This window comes from Rhipicephalus sanguineus, chromosome 5 (genome assembly GCF_013339695.2).
Source record: "Rhipicephalus sanguineus isolate Rsan-2018 chromosome 5, BIME_Rsan_1.4, whole genome shotgun sequence".
NCBI classification, from domain to species: Eukaryota; Metazoa; Arthropoda; class Arachnida; order Ixodida; family Ixodidae; genus Rhipicephalus; species Rhipicephalus sanguineus.
The window spans coordinates 10777293-10799642 of NC_051180.1; the positions used below are offsets into that span (position 1 = coordinate 10777293).

Consider the following 22350-nt stretch of genomic DNA (forward strand, 5'->3'; position numbering starts at 1 on the left):
TGCTGGTGCATTGAAGAGTTATGTGCAATACTTTATTTTGGCTCTAATTAAATTTTTCCCATTGCTTTGCACAATTAGGTAGAATTAACATTTCGATATACTGCAGTGTTACAAATCATCGTGAGCATCTCTCTTGAATTCGCGAGTGCAGATTCGGTACGGCGTAAAATCATGACAACATATAAGAAGAGGATAAAACATCGTACCAACTTCACCGCAATCACTTGTGCTCATGAGTGGCCTGCGCCATCGACCTGACCTAACGTCACAGAAAAAGGCTGTGCAAGCGCTACTGCGCATTTTGCGTTCAACTCTCAGAACGGCTCGGATTGGAACGTCTTGCGTGTGCGTTTCGTTTTCATTTTATGTCTCTCTCCCTGTCCTCTTTCCTGCCCCTATTTCCTCACCCCTGTGCAGGGTAGCAAACCGCTCACTCGCGCCAGGTTAGCCTCCCTGCGTTTCCTTTTCATCTACTTCTCTTCTTCTATTGCGGAGAAATGTGCTTAATTCACGCTCCTTCTGGACATTTTTCGATTGACGTTTTAAACATTCCTTACACTATGACGTTTCTGCAAGCATTTAGAATAGGATACGTTATTCTATGCTATTGAAATTCAAACAGCGGTGCAACCCACCTGTTCTTGAAGCCGATAACAACGCATACATACATACATACATACATACATACATACTACATACATACATACATACATACATACATACATATACATACATACATACATAACATACATACATACATACATACATACATACATACATAGTCGTACGTACGTACGTAGTACCTACATACATACATACATACATACAATACATACATACATACATACATACATACATACATACGTACGTACGTACGTACGTACGTACGTACATACATACATACATACATACATACATACATACATACATACATACATACATACATACATACATACATACATACATACATACGTACGTACGTACGTACGTACGTACCTACATACATACATGCACGTGCAGGCACACGCACAAACACACCCATGTGCGGACTGCCTGCTGTTATAGCGTTGGAATGAATAGATGGCCAGAAAATATCGGGTTTAAGTTTACACAGTGCTTGAGTTGACCTCTCGAATCCCAAGGAAATAAACCCAAAGGAAAGTAAGATGCAGCCATCCTCATTTAAATGAATAGTTCGAGTGAGTGCTGACTCGTGTTTGACCAAAGATTAGGCCCCCGCTGTTTGAAAGTGCCGGCTTATCTTATTTTTCGCCGGTTGAAAATAAGGCCGCTTTCAGGAAGTCCTTGGTACGCGCGTTATTAATTCTATAAATTATGCGCCACGCTGAAGATGAAATATACCGACTGCGAAAGGCCTAGGGAAAATACGTATTATTTTTAAGATTAATAATTCAGTAGCCCGAAATTCAATAGCGGCCGATATCGATTTTTCACTGCTATCCGTACAGCACAATAGGATGTAGATATAACGGAAGTATTTCTGTACAAAACAGCAAAATATTTAGTTATGACCACTCCCGGGTTTCGTTCAAAGTGTGTGCGCCCAACCGTACGATTTATTGCGATGTTTTTATTGTTTTTTTGGATAATTAGATTCACTGAAAAAAGCTGTTCAGATAAAATTGCCGCCTATTCAGCTATACTTAGCTGTACCTTTTTTTGTTGCGAACTGCAAAGTAAAATATCCGAGCAGCGTATAAGGACTACTGCATTCGTTGCCTTCACCTGCTCGTGAGAAAAATCACTTTAAGAAGTTTTATATACGCATGTAGTAACTGCCAAAGAGCATTGTGCAAGAGGAGTAGCCGGCGCCACGCACTGGCACCAACCTCTCCTTATATACATTTAATAGAAAAAAAGCGAAGAGCTCCCGAAATTTATGACAGCAATAATGCAATAGATTTTACCACTCTCTGTCTCTCTCTCTCTCTCCTTGCGCTAAATACTTGTTCCGACGTATTGTTATTCATGTCTTCCAATTGTAAATTGGGGCATTGAAGGCCCTACTTGCAGGACATTTTATAAATTGAACTCCCTTGACGTGGTGCATGCAAGCTGCAATGTAAAACGTCACCATCCAGGATATTTTTTGAGAAATGCTTGTTTCCCATTTGAAATTTTCTCAATAACTTACTTATTTTATTATATATGTTGTGAAACGCTCTTGGTATTGCTGTTAGACTCAGCAGAAAATGACATTCACAGCCACAGGCCAGGACGGTTATAGGAGTGGAAGCGCGGACAGCTTAATGTGCTCCTGATGGATATTTATTGCACGCACATGCTTATTTAGCACGTAGAAATTATCATTTTATAGATAACTTGCGGCGATCGTACTGCGTAATTCAATAGTTGTTGCGCCTATTCTCCGGGCGATAGCCGAGGGTTACTGGTCGTATGCTTATATTATACATGCACGGATGCGAATCAGCTTTTTTTTTTTTTTTTTGCTTGGCCTTCAGGCAGCCGCACTGTAAGTAGGTTGGAGAAAGAGCCACTGGAATGAGGTATTCCAGTCTGTTGTGCATTTATTGTCAGTATAGTGCAGGACGTTCAAGGTAACCGCTATTGTACTTCAACTGTTATGTATACAATATTAAACAACCACTCTGTCGGTTAAACTGCGTAATAAAAGTTGGCAAGTAACCGAGATGGGCCTCTCAAGAGACTCTCCTACCGCAGTCTTCGTGCTTCTGCTGTGGAAAGGCACACTGTCGATGATGATGATGATGATGTTCCTCTACACATTGTCAGACCACCTTCCTCTTTCTTTTTTTTGAACAGCGGAGCTGTTTATGCCAGCCGTTGGTTGCAATAGGTCGCCAGAAAATTATCATCATCATGAACCGGCACGCGCTACGTTCGTCCTCCTCTTCCTGTTAATCATTTTCTTAATTTTCTGCTTCGTTCACAGAACAAGCGTGCCGATTTGTCCGGCGCACGATTACAACTCTGATGGGTGAGAGAACGGGTACAGAGAGAAAGAAAGAAAGAGAGGAAGAATGAGAGAGAAAGTCTTGGCAAAAAGAATTTCTTAACGAGGCGGGATTCGAACCCGCGTACCCACGATGCGAAGGTGAACATTGTAACCACTCGGCTATCCAGGAAAACTAGCAGAGCATAACATAGCCTTGTATAATATAGTACACCAAGGGAGTGTTTAAGGGAAGTGAGGGTGATGAGGAGGGAAAGAGGGAGGGGAGAGAGTAAGGCATAGCATAGAAAGGGAGAAGTAGACAGAAATAAAGGGAAGACATAAAGATACAGAAAGATAAAAAGAGAGGGAAAGAACTAAAGAGACAGCGAGAGAGAAACAGATAGAAAGAGGAAGCGAGAACAGAAAGAAAGGGAAGAAAGAAAAAAGATATAAAGACCGAGAAAGACAGAAAAAGAAATGTATAGAGAAAGAAAGAAATACAAAGAAAAAGAGACACGAAAAAGATAGAAAAAACTGAGAGAGCGAGAGAGAGAAAGGAAGAAAGAGAAAATTAAACAGAAACGAGGAAGGCTGCCCAGTTCCTTCAGGATTGGCACCATTAGTGCGAAGCTGTTTTAACTTTTTTTTCTTTATCGAGCGGACTTGGTCAAAGTGTCATAGTGATTCACGTTGCACTCCTGCGACCGTACTGCCCAAAATGTTCCCTTGTAAGGGCTATTTGCTATCGGATGGCTGCGTTCGGCACCTATAACTCGTATATACCCAGAGTAAAGATTGGTTGAGGTTTTGTCTTACGAACAGTTACATCCTAAGAGGTCTTTGAGAACTCGGGCGTCGTTCACTGGGCGTTCATGCTTTCGTAACGCCGAGTACTCACAGTGCACTTTGACGACAACGGCGACCTTTGCGGACCCGACGCTGTTCCGGGCTTCGCATTCGTAGCGTCCGCTGTCGTCCTTCTGCGCGTGGTTGATGACGAGCTCCGAGGCTCGGTGGAAAACCCTACGCGCTTCCCGCCACGACTCCTGAGGCAGCACAACGCCTTCCTTGGTCCATGCGTAGCTTATCTTCGAAGGGTAAGCCTTCGCGGACAAGTTCAGCAGCACGCTGTCGCCTTCCTTCACCTCGTGTTTTGCCACGGCCGGGTGCAGGAACAGTGGCTTGTCTGGGAAGACCAAAAGCAGAGGCGCGTCAGTGTTAAAACTCGCCTGCGTACGTCATTACGAAAGGGCAGTTACGAAAATTTTGCTCATCGAGGCGGTCGGATTGAGACGTGCAAGGCAAGTGGCGACGGATTCTCGCCTTTGGCGCCCACACTTGCCAACTGCTTCGGCACCCAGCTCTGAGTTGTTTAATAGCGACGACCTTCGTAGCAGACGTCATTTAGTTAAACTGGTCTCATGGAAGGCCAAATATCTTAACCTTTTTTGTTTCAGAAAACATATGTGTGGTTGGGTTGTCTTTTTAAAGGGCCGTCCTAGGATGCTTCAAATGACTTCACAAAGATGAAACACAAAGCGTATGCACAACGTGTGGACAGTTTTATATGTGGCGTCTCCAAACAGTTTTGCGTATCCGAATTCCCATACTTCTCTCGTCTGTCTTGCGCTCTCTTGTGTTCTTTTTGCGTACTTGCATACGCCTTACCGATAGCACCCCTACAAGTTGAGACCCCTATTTCTTAATATCGTTAATGTATTGACCTGCAGGAGACGCCTATGACCATAACTTTTCGCCAAGTCTTTTTTTTTTCCCTCTGGCCTGTAGTGTACTAAACTTTCGTTTCTAATATAAGTCACAGCGCAAAAATTCATACTGGCATTCTCGCTAGGCAACAGTAAACGCAAACCAAAAGCCCCGAGTTAGTTATAATATCATTATCGCCTTCTCTCTTGGCGCCTATTATTTCTTACACCCCCTTGCAAGCCCCGATATTTTTACGACCGGTGACCGGTGACACTTGAAGCTCAACCTAAGCCGTTGTTAACGAGAAGTCAGGCCTTGCACAACTTGTCTTAGCTGAACGTGCTTAAGAGACAAGACACCCGAGGTGTGCCGACTTTTGCTCTTCTCAAAAAAGAAAGCGTTCATAGTAATTTCAAGGTGACACATGAACGTGAGAAAAGACAAATCTTAAAATAGGTTAGGAAATACAATCCTATTAGAATATTTCTCATATAATTGATTCGTGTAAGCTTTCGACACTTAAGTTTGCAGCATTTTACCGCCGCCCTTCGATCTCGAATTTTCGCCATTGCGTACTCGTAATGCCATCTGTCACATGATCAAATAAGTAATGCGTTGACTACTGTTATAGCATGCCTACAAAAAATCAGTTTCGCCGCAAGGGCGAAAAAATGAATGTGACAGCAACGAATTGGGATGTTACACGAAGGAAAGCTAGCAGCTAATTCTTTGGATCCGAACTCGCGTAGCGGTGAAAAACGCTGGTTTAAGCGAATGCGGCCGCTCCAGGGAGCGAAGCGCTTTTCGGGCTGCGTGTTTTCTCAAGGTGAAGTAAGATATGAGAGCACAGCACGTATACGAACCGTCTAGTGATGTCTGTCGAGATAGCGCGCGCGCCCTTATGAGCAAAGCTCGTGTAACTGCTGCTCAAGTGACTGCGAACTACGTATACATACCTATACATATACGGAACGGCACGGCGACCCCGACGCCAACGGCAAAAACCCACCGAAAGTGTCCATATAATTGAAATCCCAATAACTCGTATAACTAAGAAAGGAGCCCGTGCGCGCATGCGCGTTCGGCGTTACTGACAGCGAAGCAAGTGAGCGGCCCTCGTTCGGTGACGAGGTCTTTATTGGCTCGTTTACTGCGGCAGGTTGGGTCCCTTACGTCGCACTCTGAGCGCCACGCTCCTGGTGGCCGCCGGCTGCACCTGGTTGGAGGCAAGGCAGGTGAACGTGGCCCCGTCGTCGGCCGCCGTCACGTTGAGCCGCAGTCGGCTGCGCGTCGCCTTGCCACCGTGCTGGGCCGCCACGCGGCTCTGGTGCTGGCCAGACAGGCTGCGACCGTCGCGCTCCCAGCGGATGCTGCTCTCCGGGTTCGAACTGCCGGACTCGCACGTCAACACCACCTACCGGTGAACGAAGGGATCACGTACCTTTTTTTTCATTGATGCCGCTTTCATAAGGTCGCTTCAGAGAACAGCACCGATATATGGGGTCGTAGAAAACATCATTATATGAGTACTGACACGAAAATTTTCAGTATCTTTTTTTGCGTCAAATGAAAGAGCAAGTCTTAAAGAACCCAGAAAATGTGCTGGTAAGCGTGAGTGCACCCTGAAAAATGAAGCACAACATGTTCTTAATAGCTAGTTTCGGTTCCTACTGTACCCTGACGTCACGACGCAGTATGAGCTTCTCGCCACGTGCTCGCGCAAGATGTCATGATGCTTCAACGGCCTCCGCTGCGTGGCTCCGTCGGTGACGCACAAGCGGCCATTTTGCATATTTCGATGCCTGACGTCATCACAACTAGCCATACTGGCGCGTGAAGTCACCAGAATTGACACCGTAGCCTGACGTCACGCTTGTGTAGATGTCAGTGGGTGCGCCAGGCGAAACTGGACTAATATCAAAATAAAATATCTTATAAGCATTTACTGAGCTTCACACTTGCTCAGAGCCGTGTCTGTATACAGGAGACTTGCGGGACGGATACTAATAATTGTTGGGGTTTAACGTCACAAAACCACGTTTGATTATGAGAGATGCCGTAGTGGAGGGCTCTGGAAATTTTGACCATCTGGCGTTCTTTAAATACACGGGCCTCTCACCTCCGTGGAAAATGCGGCCGCCGCGGCCGGGATTCGATCCCACGACCTGCGGGTCTTGTATGACGGAGTAAACTCATCTTCGAAAGTTGGTGTCAGTACCTTTACAGCGACACCTCTCACGCCAATCCTTTTCCTTTCTCTTCCAAACTTTTGACGAGAAGCGTATTCGTACGACTTGCTTTCAATTCTCATTTGCACTACTTAATTGTAGATGAACACATCTTTATACAACCAAGCTTCTATTTTTTTTCCCTTCCTCATTTCTATATTGCTCGTGCTCCAACCGTTTCAACCAATCTTCTTTTCGTTTTCCGGCATCGCTAAAAGTTATACTAGCAATGATTGACAAGCTCTGCTTAGTCATTAAGATGAATTTTTGTTTTTGTCAGGCATACAAAAAGATACCTTTGGGAGTGGTTTGTTGGTTCACGAGAGCGGAAAGTAGCCCTGGTAGGGGTTAGACAGGTATGTGTACGTCTTCCTATGTTGTTCTTTTTGTGTTGATAAGATGCGTCTGGAAGAAGCGGCAGCGCAACGCCTTCCTGTCGATGCCTAGATTAACACCCCCTGCAAATGCTTCCTTAACGAAGACGGGTCCTTTTGCTGAGACGTTACTTCCAGACAGTTCTGTCGATGTTCAGTACAGCGCACGAATGTTCGTTTTGTAGAATGGTAAAGAGCAGAAGAAAGAGCGCTTCTCTCGCTCGACTATTGATGGTCATTAAAGATATACTTCGAGAATAAGAGGCCTCCAATCATTTGATATTCAGCCTTCGTAATACGCGCTTCAGTTGGCGTAATTCAGTAATAAAGTTTCACTTCTACGATACGCAGATTTTAGCCCGGCTTTCGGTCTGTGAAAGGAACAGAGAGGAATTTCACCGGCCACAGAAGCAAGAACGATGATGCACTGTAAGCACTGTCGACACTGTTGGGAGGTATTCAAGTAGGAGACGCCTCGATTAGGATCAGCTAAAGGATAAAGCAAGAGCTTTAGCGAAATACTTAGATTCCACTGTCATTTGACGTCCATTTAATAATAATAACTGGGGTTTAACGCCCTAAAACCACGATATGATTATGAGGGACGCCGTAGGGGACGGCTTCGGAAGTTTCGTCTACTTGGGGTTCTTTAACGTGCACCTATATCTAGGTACACGGGCCCCAAACATTTTCGTCTCCATCGAAAATGCAGCCGCCGCGCCCGGGATTCGATCCCGCGACCTTCGGGTCAGCAGTCAAGCACCATAACCACTAGACCACCGTGGCGGGGCTCGGCGTCCATTTCGACCTCGAACGCACAACTAAGGAGTGCTCTCATTACGCAACCTACAAGCTTATTTGAACGAAACTTCTTGCATCTGAAGAAAAAGAAGAACGAGAATACGCAGAATCTTCTAGAACGATTATATAGATGTCCTCATTAGCGTCACATACTGGCAAACATTTCAATATAATCAAAGTTTAAACACCAGCTTTAGAGCTCTGTAACTACCGAGAAAGACTAAGGTTAAAATTTTGCAAGGTAATTCATAAAACGTCTCAAGCGAGAATGAAATAGTCTTGCGCGTGGCTTTAGAGAATACCTACGCTTAACAAAACGACATTCTACATGGAAAGAGAAGGAGCGATTGCCGGCCAGGTCTGCCAGGCGAACCCCGCCTGTGGCGACATCACCACCACCACCATATATATTTGAACACGTCACGGATATATATATATATATATATATATATATATATATATATATATATATATATATATATATATATATATATATATATATATATATATATATATATATATATAGGTTATTGTGCAAAAGTAAGATGACAACTTTATACGCGCTAAGAGGCGCAGCTTACATAATGCAATACTTAATTGAGGATGTACAGCGCTGAACGGCCTGATTAGGCGTTCAGTATTTTAATCATATTTGCTAGGTGGTAGCGTTTTACAAGAAGTTTTAGGGGCAATGTAAAATTCTTGTAATCATGAAATACAAAAATTTGACTCTTTCTTTTAAATTCGACAAACTGATTTCAAATCGGCTTAAGAGCCAAGGAATAGACATGCTGGTACTGAAAAAAATGATGGCGTTGAAAAATTCGATGATTCAGGTCTCATTCTAGTTGTTGCTGTTTTGCTCATAGATGACTGGTACAGTAGTCAGTAAAGTTATAGGCTAGACAGAAACAAAATTATGTTGTCCATATAGTCAGATGTCTCAAGCTATCTGAACAGAAACACAGAAGTGGGCTTCTCCTTGCAAGGTGTGTTTTTGTAAAAAAGCCAGCTTTACAAGCCACTTGGCAATTGCAGAAAATGGAGGTTTGCCAGAGTTTGTACGTACTACGTACAAAGCACGGCATTCAAAGAAACAGAGGCGAAGAATAAGAGGAAAAACGCACACTCATTTTATGCAAACTTGCATGCATTCTCTGTACGTATTTATGTCATACTTCTATCGCTAACAGCCGACCTCAGGTAGCCACCTCGATGTTGACCTAATACATGGAATGAGAGATGCACTCTCCTAACAAATGTGCACGTACTAAGCTTTTAACAAGAACAAAGAAGAGACGTGATGTACACAGTATGTAATGCAAGTATAGCAATAGATTTTGAAAAAATACGCAGTCCTAAGTATTCAAATTACATTGCATGAACGCTGTTTGTGGACGTCGCTTGTATTATCTTTGCCCCCAAGTTAAACGTAGTTTTACAGCGTAAGCTTCCACCAGGTCACAACAACAACCTATTTAAGGAAGTAACACACGCGTGCGCTAGCTCTTAAGCGCATGACCATTCTCTTTCTCGCTGCCTGCCTAACCCTAAAACACGATATGAACAAAAAACGCCACTCAAGAAGCGAGCGTCGTGTCCTCTCTGTTTCTTTTGTCCCCGTCGAAAGTGCGCTACCTAACCATATAGGTATAATGACTCAAGAAGTTGACAATCAGCAGCTAAAGAGAATGTGTTTTGCGTCGACAGTTTATCGAATTTTCGCATCTGCGGTGCCTAAGTGCAGTTCCCATCTTAATGAAAGAATATTTCTTGCGCAAGTACATCGCACGCAGTAAAAAAGAATTGGCTAATTAACCGAGCTTTTTGTTTTCTTGCGTAGTGAAAAGCAAATTATCTTCAAGAGATTCTGAACAAGGAGCATCATGTACTCTGTAGTCAGATACGGTAAATATATTTACTATATAAAAATTAAAAATGCGCGTCACTCACCGTATCGCCTTCTTTGGGAGTTTGTGGAACCACCGTTATGGAAACAACTTTAGGAGGAACTGCGACACAAAAATGACGTATCAGTTTTGATATCTCATTATCTCAACATGTACAACTATAATGAGCCACTGCCAACTATAATTGCAAGAGAACACGCTAAAACTAGAGAATCAAGTCTGAGCTAACCTTTCTTTTTTTATGAAGATCAAAAAGATCAGAAGAAGCATCAGTTTTTATGCGGTGTTTAACGTCCAGAAGCTGCGAAGAGGGTTACGCCGTAGTAGAGTGCTCCGATTTTATATTAAGTACATTGTGTTCTTCTAACGTGCATTCTATGCAAGTTATCCAAGCGTTTCTGCATTCCGTCTCCATTTTTATGCAGCGGGCGCGGCCGGAATCATACCCACGACCTCGTACTCAGCAGCGCAGTAGCTCAGCCACTCAGCTACCGCGTTAGTTTAAGCCGCAAATACCGATATCTAGAAATAACGCGGTAAGGGAGGACAGCTTTTGTAACGTGCTCGCTTTTATCATGAACCTAAGGTCTTACAGATAGCCGTTATCTGATAAGACAACAAACATGATAATGTTCGCAATGTGTACGCAGTCGGGCTTCCAGAAGTTTCATTTAATTAATTAACGGAGATTTATCGCGTCTCTTTGTGTTCCACGCAGTTGTTATTGCGTGTTGTTCCTGCTTCTGCGACGTTAGCTGGAACATTATTTAGTCCGGAATTGTCTTTTTCTGTTTTGTACAGTCTGGCGGTAGCCGAAAATGAATGCAGTCGAACAAAGTCTCACTTACAGAGAACCGTCGTCTTGACTGACGTAGTAAGAGGTTCCGTTGTGGCCGAATTGGAGGCTTTGCAATGAAACGTCGCCTGATTGTCGTCCGGCTGAGCCATGATTTCCAACACACTCGACACTCCGCTTCCTGTGACCGTAGACAGCGATGAGTACTGAAGAAAAAAAAATGTCGCATTAAGGGAGGATTTTCGCAATGCAGTTTACAATTATTAGCCTACAGTGTTTTCCAGTTTAAACACTAATTGTGGTTCATAAGAATAACTTGATTCCCACAGACCAATATGCGTGATACTTGATACGAAACTGCTATCAAGTTCACGGCATCGGTCAGTAGCTTAATACTTAAATTAGGTACTAAATATCCCCTAACTATCATGCACACTTTTATTACGTAATATCCTGCAGTAAAAGGCTATGAATCTAGCAGCCGACATAACGTTACGTGTTCACGAAATAAAACGAAACAATACAAAGCTGATGCACATCAGACTCTTTGTGGGGCGGACACGTAAGTCACTGTCCAGAAATGAACGATTAACGTGAGCGTTTGGGCGAGTTGGTAATGCATCGTCAAGGAAAAGTTTACAGCGCGGAAAAAACACGAACGCACGAAGGTAGCCCGTGTCGCCTCTCTTCGTCCGTGCGTGTTTTTCTCGCGCTGTAAAATTTTTTTGGACCTGAAGCGAAGCACGTCATGGTGCAACAGTCACATCTTTTGCAGAATCAAGAAAGAGTGCGCACAGGCGTAATGCGGCATGACTTCTGGCCGACTGTGCGTATAGACGTTACCTCCTTGGTGCCCTTGTACCACTTGACCGATGGCAGCGGGTTTCCCCCGATTGAGACGCACTTGATGCGCTGTATCGAGTTGGCCACGATAGGGGTGCCTTCGTCGTAGCCGATTATCACAGGCGCGCGGGGGGGATCTGCGCACCAGGGCAGAAACAACACTTCAACACATCTGAGGTTTAAACATGCTACGTTACACGCACCAGAACGAGTGGTTAAACTCATGCCATGATTTTAACGTTACAATCGGTGCTGGAGACGTGACGGCGTTTCAATTATCACGCGATCTGCGGTAAGGACATGCATTGTTCTTAATCCCTGCTAACGCAAACCTGGTGTAGGCGCTCAAGAAACACGTTGGACTAGTTGATCTAGCGCATTACATTCAGAATGCATTAATTGCATTCAGATTAGCGAAGGCTATCGGTTTATGGCAAAAGCACCCACAAACCACAAGTTCTGTAATTCGTCTCACGGCGACAAGACTGCAAATGTCATTGCTTTCGACACGACTTTAAAGTGCTGCGTGACAAAGATACGCCAGCTCTGGAGGGAAGTGATCGCTGCGGGAAAACCATGGCTTACATATGACTTTGACTGTCACCGTTTGGACGACTGTTGCCTGCAGCTTGTTGTTTTCCGCTATACACGTGAAAGACTTGACGTCGGGATCCTGCGAGAGAAAAAGAGCCAGATAATAAAATAAGGATTGGTTCCTCTCGTTCCATACTACTACACCTGCCACATCTGGAGCATCGTGTTTTTAATCAATTTTGTTTCTACTGTGGCGGTGCATGACATTTGCATACAGCGGTATTACTTAAATCTGTGGCAAGCACTTGCATGAGGGCGTTATTTACTTATACGTACTGTGTCACATGCTGCGCTGTTTAACAATTGTTGATGTTTTACGTCCGAAGACCACGATGTGATTATGAGAGACGCTGTAGTGGCGGGCTCCGGAAATTTCGACCACCCGGGGTTCTTTAACGTGCAGATAAATCTAAGCACACGGGCCTCTAGCATTTCGCCTCCATCGAAATGCGGCAGCTGCGGCCGGGATTCGATACCGCGACCTTTGGGTCAGCTGTCAAGCGCCATAACCACTAGACAACCGCGGCGGGTAATGCAGGGCTGTTGCAAGAGCGTATTGGTTACATGTGAACAACAAAATGACAAAACGCTGGGTAGGCAAACAAATCACAACACTTGTAACGAACAAATAAATTTGTACACAAGATGGCTACGTATCATGAAGTGTCGACTAAAATTGATTGAGCGGTCGGCGATGACTACTACCGCTTAAAGAACTGCAGGGGAAAGGTGCCCGCTAGAATCCTGGGCCGACGTGCCGTGCAGTGAAGAGAAACTTCCTGCAACATTTTGGCTGTTTTGTTCGGAAATTTTTTTCTGAGTTAAAACAAAAATCACTTTTGTAAAGCTTTCTGTGTAACTCAAAAATAAAGCATACTACACATTGACGTATAGGCCGCATCTTTCCTTGGAAGGCTACAGAGTAAAAAGGACGCTGTAGTACGGGTAAAAGCCATATTTTTGCAAACGTAGAGTCGGTTGAAAAACCACCTGGTACACTTGAGATTTAATGACCGTTTTCGTACCGTATAAGGAAGACTGCCTGGCACAAAAGCGACAAATTTTGATGCCGGAGTTTACGAGTGTTTGCAGACGTTTGTTTAAATGTATTGGTGAAATGGATCCACGAAAGGAATGCAATTTTTGAATTGTTCGAATGAATATTTTCATCCACCTTTCATTAGAGTTCAGCCGAAAATATGCGATCGCCTCGAGCGAAATAAATGGCAGCAGCTTCGTGCCGCCAAAAAAAAAATTGAGAGAGCTGAGCAAGCAAGCCCCTAGCACGGCTAGACAGGGCTGCGGGCATACCTGCCTTGTCAACGTGATGGTGAGGTTGGAAGAGGTGATCCAGCCGTTCTTGTTCTGCACCGTCGATTGGTCGGAAGCAGGCTGCACGGCGCGACCGTCCAGCCGCCAGGAAACTTCGGCCGCCGGGTTGCTGGGCGCCGTAGTGCACGACACGGTCACCAAGTCGCCGGCTTTGGCCTCCTTGGGTGCCGTCATGAAGACTCGAGCGGGGGGGACTGCGGGTTGCGTCAGGGCGTGAGCACAAAGAGAGAGGATGTCTCGACCAACGGCAGCACACGTCTATAGCCCTACCATGCCTTATAAACACGTTTTACAAGTAGTCATGAGCTATGGTCGTCATAAGAGCGCAACAGAAACATGGAGAAAAAGAAATGCCCGACTTTTCTGCACCTTCTTGTCCATTACCCGCCGTCGTAACTTAGCAGGTAAGGTGTGCACAGGTTCCATTCCCGGCCACGTTGGCCGCATTTCGATGGGGGCCAAATGCAAAGACACCCGTGTACTTAATCTGGGCCCCCGCACTGAGTAGGGCAGACATTTAAAAATTAGCGAAGCAAGAATAAAAAGGTCATATTGTCAGCAGCCGACACGTTTACAAGTTCTAAATGATATTGCCTAAAAGTCTATGCATCGCGAATAACCCGGCCCACGGACTTCTTATATAGAGAGTCGTTGCATACGTGGCTAACTCATTCGTGGGGAAGCATATACGCCTGGAATATTGCGGAACATATTTGAACGTACCAGTGCTTCTAGCTACATAATGGGAAGCTTTGGCCAAACATGCCGTCCTTCAAACATTTTTGTTTTGAGCACGGAGCTCTTCGTTTGGAACGAGAAAGCACAAATGATATTTTCACGATTGTGCCACTGCGAACTAAGGGCGGGTTACAATATCTCGTCCCAAGATCGCGCTACCAGTATCTCCCGGTATTCCGCAATGCGCCTATTATAGTGTCACGTGGTTGTGACGGTGAATCAAGCAGAACTACAGGTGAGAGTGAAACAGTCTATTGGCCGAACTTGTGCCGAGAAAGAAAAGAGGTGACACGCTCAGTGTAACGATAGCGTCGAGCACAATCGCCGGTAGTCGGTAATCGGAAAGGCCGATCGGCGGCGAAATGCGCCAGCCTTTATACATGCGTCACAATACAGTCTGTTATCACTGGTGCTCGTGTACAGTCTGAAAGGTATTCAAGCATACGCGTAGGCACGCAATGTTTCTATAGCAGTCGGCGTCATTCGCGAAGCAGCATGCAAGTTGAAGCGCCTCCTGCACCGAGCAATAAAGTGCGTTAAATAAAGTCAAGAAGCCGGTCCCCGTGAAATAAAAGAAAACTGCAGTATGCGCGTCAATAGCATTCGTCATCTTTAACCAAAAGGTACCAGACACGCCAAGGCGCGTCGAAATGTCTGCTGATCATTGTTGGAGAGAGCATACTCACAGAGCACGCTAAGCGTGACCGACGCCTGCGATGGCTGCAGTGTGACCAAGTTGCTGGCCTCGCATCGGTACACGGCGTTGTTGTCGGCTGCCGTCACGGTGAACGTGTAGGCGCTGGTGGCTTCGCGCGAGGCCGCCTTGTAGCGCGCCCTCAGCGGCCGGCCGTCGCGGCTCCAGGCGAGCGAGGCCGGTGGATTGCCGCCGCGCGAGATGCACGCCAGCGTGAGCGTGTCCCCGACCTGCACGATGTCGCCCTCGTGGTAGCCCTCGATCTCGGGAGCACCTGGAGGATCTGCGGCAGAGGAGGGACCAGGTCATTGGGTTCTTGTTTATTTACCAGCAAGAAAGAGCCATACACGTCATCACAACCCACTCAGCTCCATGCGCATACGTGGTCAAACGCAGGCATTTACCTCATCTCATTACTGACTCGAGTCATGGCACGCTGTAGCTGTAATCTGGAATACATTGCATCTGTGTCTAACCGGGAATCGCGATAGCCTGGTTAAGTTCCTTGATAATATCGTATAATGATGTTCCACTCTACTAATTGTAACCTTTGCTTTGCTGTCTTTTTTATTGAATGCTAACTCTTTTTTGTTATCCCCTTCACTCAATGTCCTTCAATGGGCCTGTAAGATATTGTGAAGAGAGAAGCAAAACTTACATAGCACGCTGACAGTGACTGACGCCTGCAGTGGGCTCTCAAGTGCAGGATGCGTTGCTTCGCAGCTGTACACTGCTCGATTGTCGTCCAGCTTTGGGTAGAGCGTGACAGAACTGTAAACGGAAAATAGCTTCTCCCCGGAGGCATTCTTTCTCGTCAGCACTTTTTCTGAAAAGGCAAGGAGCGAGCATGGCGTGAGCGCATTTTTCTGTTCCCAGAGGGCGTGAAAGCAGCCAGCGCCCTCTGGGAGCTGGCTGCTTTGTAGTAGCCAGTTGTAGTTCAAAGAACCTATCCAATTGCGTTATCATAAAAAATACAGGAAATGAAACCGAACTCTTAAACAAGATTACACGGCAGCGAAGTGATTATTGGCAACTTCGTTCTTACACAATAAGAGACGCGCGCCTGGCGATGAAGTTTCTGTCAGAAATGCTTCTGGCGCGCGCCGCTACGCACTGAAGAAGTCTGAAGCTATGCATTCAAACCCGCATATGTCGAAAAGAGCACGTGAATTAGTTCGATATATCGTGTAATTCGATATAAGACTTTTAAATAAGTTACCAAGTTTTCGGTGCGAATTTCGGTGCTCAAATTGTCTTCACGGCACTGCTTCGCGATAACGAAAGGAAGGCGGCTTCACAAAAGTACGCAGGTTTTTTTTTTACTTTTTTTCCCCGCAGTTTTCAGTAGGTGTGAGGATTATAAGCGAGTTATACGCAAGAAAATACGGTATCGATGTAAACAGCCCGTCATCATCTTCATGCGCAGCTGTGCATGCTCGTCGGGCTCCGGAAGCCTATAGTCCGCCTTGGCCCTAATGTAGGCCTTGTGCTTCAGTGTACTGAACGTGCTTCTTGGGATGCGGTATGCAGCGGCGACGTCAGACTTCTTTTCCCCACGCTTGCATGTGTTGATTATTGTCAGCTTCTAAGAGAACAGCATGTTCTTTCGTTTCACGGCAGCCATCGCGTTGACAAAGGGATCGGACAATCGCGGAGAAGCGAACGGCGACCGTGCACGACCGCCAGTTCTTTACGCTATTAAAGTATAAAATATTTGCATATCGATGCTTTGACTTATGCTAAAGGTAGGTACAACTATAAGTCTATGCAAAGCGAAAATAAAAAAAAACGTGGATTTGAAAAGTGTTAAGAGGGCCCCATTAAGACGTCGGATTCCTATTCACAGATGACGAGTAATCCTTGCCTGAAAACGAATAATGATGACGATGGTCATCATCATGATGTAGCGCATTGACATAACTTTCTGCAGCACTCCAACTAGAGTTCCAGTAAAGTGAGAGCCATGCATTGACTTCAGCTTATTGAATACTTAGGCTTGCTGATGCAACCTTGGGAAGAGACAAGCGCACAATCACGATGTAGACAAAAAATAAAGCGCTGTGGTTCTTTGTCTACGTCGTGATAGTGCGCTGGTCTTTTCACAACATGCATTGACGCATTTCCGCTATACGAGTACGCCGTAGTGTACATAAACTAAAATTTTATATTAGCGTTGACCGACAGGGACACAAGATGGTGCACAGAACACACGCTTAAGTAGCCAACTCGCCCAAATTACCACCATGATTTATTGTATATTGTGTCTTCGAAGGTTTGGAGCTTATATGGTCATACCAGGGGTCTGATGCGGCCCCCGAACCCCCCCCCCCGCATGCGGCCCCCGAACCTTTCGCTAGAGGCCCTCCCGCACATAACTGTCTTCGTTCCACATATTGTTATTTCATAATTATTGCGATAGCAATTATATGGACACTCTCGACGTGTTTCTGCCATCGCCGTCGCCGTCATGTTCCATATAAAGTCCAAATCGATAACATCCCCCTTGCATTGTATGTTCTAGTTCTACCCGCGGGTAAAAGCGCGGGAGCCGGGGCGACGAACATGGCTAAAGCAGAGATGAAACGAGCCGACCCATCTCCGTCGCACGGAGGGCGCATGCAATAACAACATCCCGCATGCGAGGCCTGCCATCACTTGCTGCTCATGCCTCGCCGGTCTTGAAGGAGCATGAAGGAACGCGAATGGGGGGGGGGGGGGGGGGGGGGAGTGTCGTTCGAGCAGCAACTGCGAACTTCGACTATAAGAGCGCGGTCCGATCGCTGGTCCGATCTCGGCAGGCATCTGCAGACGGCTCGCATGCCCTTCTACGTTCTGTGCTCTCCACGCGGAGAGACTGTGCGAAAACCGCTTCTCTCCCTGGAGCGGCCGTATTCTCTTACACCAGCGTTTAGTATAGAGTCACGTGAGACCATCCAGAAGAGTTAGCTGCCAGCCTTACTTCGTATAACAATACAATTTGTTGCTATCACATTCATTGCTTCGCCCATGCGGTGAAACCGTGATTTTTCAAGTAGGTTCACGAGTTACACGGACGTGACTGGTCTCAAGCATTTTTGCGTAGCCCACCCTGCGGTCACCATGTTTTGAAACATTACTATGGAACAGAATCTCTATATTTCAGAATCGGCGTCCAGATTTAAGTCACCCTGGCGATCAGTACCGATATGTTTCACGAATGCCGTCATGCAATCTCCTTCAGACATATGAGATATGGAAAAGGCCTTCTTTCAAATGGCAACGTTAGCTGATATTTTTGTTCAAGCTCCCCGCTCCAATCTTCTTCACTGTCCCGGCCCTTGCGGTAGACTAAATTTCGTGACAGCGGCCCGATAGCTGAGGTGAGTTTGAGACTCCTACGATCCCTTTTTAGAGTGGTTGGTGGGAATGAGCGTTGGCGGCGAACCTTGTGCGAGTGGCAGGGAGTTCCGTAGCCATCTGATGTTGGCTGCGGGCTTGGTGTTGCGTACCCAGCAGGCGATGACGAGGCTTTCGGCTTCTCTGACTTCCACTACGCTGCCATTTCCCCGGTGGCGAAGCTCGATCTCTTTGGTCGGCACTGGAAGATTGGTGAAGCAGAAACGCACGCTATTCACACATGTCAAGCCAAAACAAGCACTTTTAAACGAATTACTTATGCATATTTATTGAGGCGAAAACCTTATATGGCCTCGAACGGCGAGAGAGAGGTGAAGGAAAAAACGTTCACGCGACCTCCAGGGGGGCGAAAGCCCTACCATAACTGCGCACATATATGATGATAATCAAAGAAAAATAAGTGTGTTCTAGGTTAATTAGTGGATGTTAGACGTCGACATGGATTACACGGTAAAAGAGCCAGACCGGATGGCTTTCGCCTTCGAGTCGTCTTAGGCGAATGCTTAAGGGACCCTGTGAACGAAAGAAGGGAACTTTTCGACAGGCTCATTCTTTTGTTAGGCACAAATAAATGAATGCAACAGACAATTAGGCCAGGGAAACCATAGGCGTCATTAATTGTCGTGTCTAACTGTCGTATAGTAATAATGACGTGAATCAAAATGAACTAAAGTGGACGAAAAATCGCCCTTTCCGTCGGTAGGATCTGAACCCACAACCTTCGAATAATGCCGTCGGTGTATCCGTTTGCGCTAAAGTCCTGCTAGCGCTGCGTCCTGTCTGTTTCCTTTGCCTTGTCTTTCGTACATTTTTGCGCTAATTAGATATGTCTCAGACTAGTAGTTCGTCAGGGCGTGTAACTTTGTTAACTAACACCGCTTCTACTTTCCCATATAGGCGCACTCTTTTTGTAAGCACAGGACTTATGCACTTTCGGAACAGTGCTTTGCAACAGATAGGCTATTAACGCGAGAGCGTTAAAGAGCTCGTTTCGCAGAAATTCCGGCGTCGACGTCGGCGTTGGCGTCTTTGGTTGAGAGCGAAAAATCAACGTTGTCCGCGAGCGAAAATTCCAAATAGATGCAAATAAATAAATAATAAAAATCTTGGGTTGAATGGGAATCGAACCCAGAACTTCGTGTGACAAGCAGGCGTTCTGCCACAGAGCCACGCCACTGCTTGAAACTGCTTCAGAATAAAACCCTATACGAATGTCATGTAGTTCGCGGAGTCTCCTTAATGCATGTAATTTTACGAGGCAGCAGCGTAGAATCGCACGAGGCGTCAAAAAAACGTGCATTGTGCATAGAGCTTCAAAGGCCCACCAAATACAAAGCGCACAGGCATAATCAATCATCATTATTAGCAACAGCATCAACAAAGTGTGCGGCTGCGCGGGTTGCCTTGTGGCATGAATTAGGTGTACATCGAGAAGCGAAGCGATTGAGAGGACGATGCGAATGGGGCCTGATTACGCCATCGCTTTTAAATGCGAATACATTTCTTAGTCGAGCTATGTCAGGCGCCGTGCGGCGTCCGCGATCTTTCCGCTCCCGCCCCCCTCTCCCATAGCAACAGCTGCGAGCGCGCGCGCTCCTCCTCGCCCCTAGCAACCGGAGCAGCTGGTGCTGGCGGATCAGCGGAGAGGAGGAGCGCGCTCGGGCGCGTGAGGGCGCTCGCATCGCAGAAGCTCGGCGGAGCTCCCGCGTGTGTGGGAGAGTGTGGGCGAGGGTAGGCACGTGCTTGGGCGCTTCTCCTCTCGGCGGGCACCCCACACTCCCGTTCGCTCGCTCGCAAGCGTATATAAATGGAGCGGAGCGTGCGCTCTACTCTCTCTCGACCCGTTCGCCGGCTTTCGCTGACGCGAGATGGCTGACGTGGAAGACAAGGCTGCGAAGCCAAGAGCGCGTGATGCCGAACGCAAGCGCCCGAAGCGAGCTGCCGACGCCGAACTCCGTGCTCGGGAAGCTGCTGTGAAACGCCAACACCGAGCCGAAGACCACGAAATACGTGTTCGACATGCTGCCAAGCAACGTCAACGACGAGCTGAGAACGCCGAATTGCGTGCTAGCGAAGCGGCTGCGAAACGTCAGGGCCCAGCCGCCGATCCTCAGGTGAAGCGGCGCGAGGCCGAGACCAAGCGGCAGCGGCGCCGGGCCGATCCCGCTGCCGCCCGCGCTCTCAATCGCGGCACGCAAGCGGCGGCGCGCATTCGCATTTCCTCACGATTCCCTTCGGGGAGGTGGGGTGAATTTTTTTACTCTTGAAGGCCAAGCTCAAGCGTTCTCCGAGTTCTCATGTCTTTCTCTAGATACTCTATTGACGTACCGAGCACTGTGATGCGAGCAGCAGTCCAAATGGCATGATTCTTGTGGGCTGGTCCCACCTGCAAGCGTAAGAGGAAGCACCTTAATGTAGAAGAATGCTATCGTTTACCTAGCGCCTACTCAGTACTAATGAAGTCGCAAATCTATCACTGGTATTTCAAGAATATGAAGAGTGATCCTTTGAATCAATAGCTCGAAATATCTGACAAAAGCGTATGTAACATCAGTACTGCTATTACAAAAATAGATTTAGACAGTCTATCGATTGTCTAAACCCATTTTCAGGCAGTCTATAACTGTCTAAATCTATTTTTGTAAGGGCATGGTACTTAACACATATTATGTCATAGTCTTTCGGGGCTACCTTAGAGAATATTTGTTTTTATGTAGAGAAGTATTGTGTTCAATCACTTTTTGTTGTTTATTGTATAGAAGAGACTGCTTTTCATGCTTTATCGCGCCAAAATGGGCCACAAGTGCAACAAAAACGAATAGTTAACAACCATAACAATAAACTAGAAACATTGTTGTGGTGTTTTAAAAAGGCAACAAAACTTAAGCATTTAAAGAATAAAAAGGCTTTAGGAAAGCAAGAGTTAGATATTCAAAGTTTACTGAGATAAAATATCAGTGAAATTCAAATATGCCATTTGAAGTGGACGAAGCAGCCTCTTGATGCTGCGAAGCCATCTGCCGTCGTGTTTCACTAAACAGACTCTGCCGATGTTCGTGCGGTTCTATGGTCAGAATTTGCGCCCTTGTTTATTCAGCAGTTCGACACTCCGGCTTAGCAGCTCGACGGGTCGAATGTTTCTGCATTTGTAATGTGTTTGTAGTTCTACAAATCAATAATTGCAGTAAAAAAAAAGATAATTATTTCCACTCGCTTCGGTCTGCCGGCCGAGATTCACCACCATGCAGAGCAAAGAAGAAATAAAGGGGGACATCAGGCGTTTTTTTTTTTCTTCTTCTTACTTGGCACTGGTATTCCGCCTCGTCTTCCATCTGGACGTTGGTGATGCGCAGGTTATAGACACCCCGTTGATTGTCTACGATCATTGTGTACCTCGGGAATCCTGGTATGGACGGGTCAAAACCTAGAACACGAGGAGAATATCCGCAAGTGAGCAAGGCGACCGATATAGCTTGTCTATAAAGTTCCATGTGTGTCGTCGCCCATTAACGGATCGATTTATCGTCGATTCAAGAGCGTACAGTGGAAAGTGCTACAGAGCTTTCCAATGAAACTGTTTCTTGAGATTCTTCAAACCTTCATACGCTCGAGCGGCGCGATTAACACCACTGAACCGACGAGCAGATTCGCGTAGCGTACATTTTAGTTAAAGCTGATGTCTATCATTTATTGCGTGAGTGCAAGATACGGCCTGAAGTTATTGTTGACATTGTTACACCGAGAGAAAACGAAAGCATAAAAAACACTGAGAAATGCTTAAGACCATGCGCCATTGCTGAAAGGCAGCTGTTGTTGGACAACCTGAGAGAGAAAGTCATTTATCCAGCACTGAATGTCTAAAAATGTACCGACGATGGTGAATATGATCGATTTATTTCTCATCGTATGCAAAGTGGGGACATTAAATTCAGGTCAATATTCCTGGATCTCTTATTGTCTAATTATGGGTTAGCCATTTGTTCTTCAATAGTTAGCTAA

The 22350-nt window shown here is 46.0% G+C and overlaps 1 protein-coding gene across 1 annotated transcript in view; it reads right to left on the bottom strand.

The window, feature by feature from the left end:
- The window catches only part of LOC119393097 (nephrin), a 36753-nt gene that overhangs the window by 10063 nt on the left and 4340 nt on the right, over positions 1–22350 (bottom strand). The window contains exons 3-14 of the mRNA XM_037659920.2: positions 21654–21775; positions 20680–20737; positions 18380–18532; positions 15614–15781; positions 14948–15238; positions 13503–13717; positions 12183–12270; positions 11598–11734; positions 10807–10960; positions 10002–10060; positions 5819–6059; positions 3837–4124 (exon numbers count right to left, since the gene is read on the bottom strand). Of these exons, the coding sequence (XP_037515848.1) occupies positions 3837–4124; positions 5819–6059; positions 10002–10060; positions 10807–10960; positions 11598–11734; positions 12183–12270; positions 13503–13717; positions 14948–15238; positions 15614–15781; positions 18380–18532; positions 20680–20737; positions 21654–21775 (1974 nt within the window). The remainder of the gene's footprint in view (positions 1–3836; positions 4125–5818; positions 6060–10001; positions 10061–10806; positions 10961–11597; positions 11735–12182; positions 12271–13502; positions 13718–14947; positions 15239–15613; positions 15782–18379; positions 18533–20679; positions 20738–21653; positions 21776–22350) is intronic.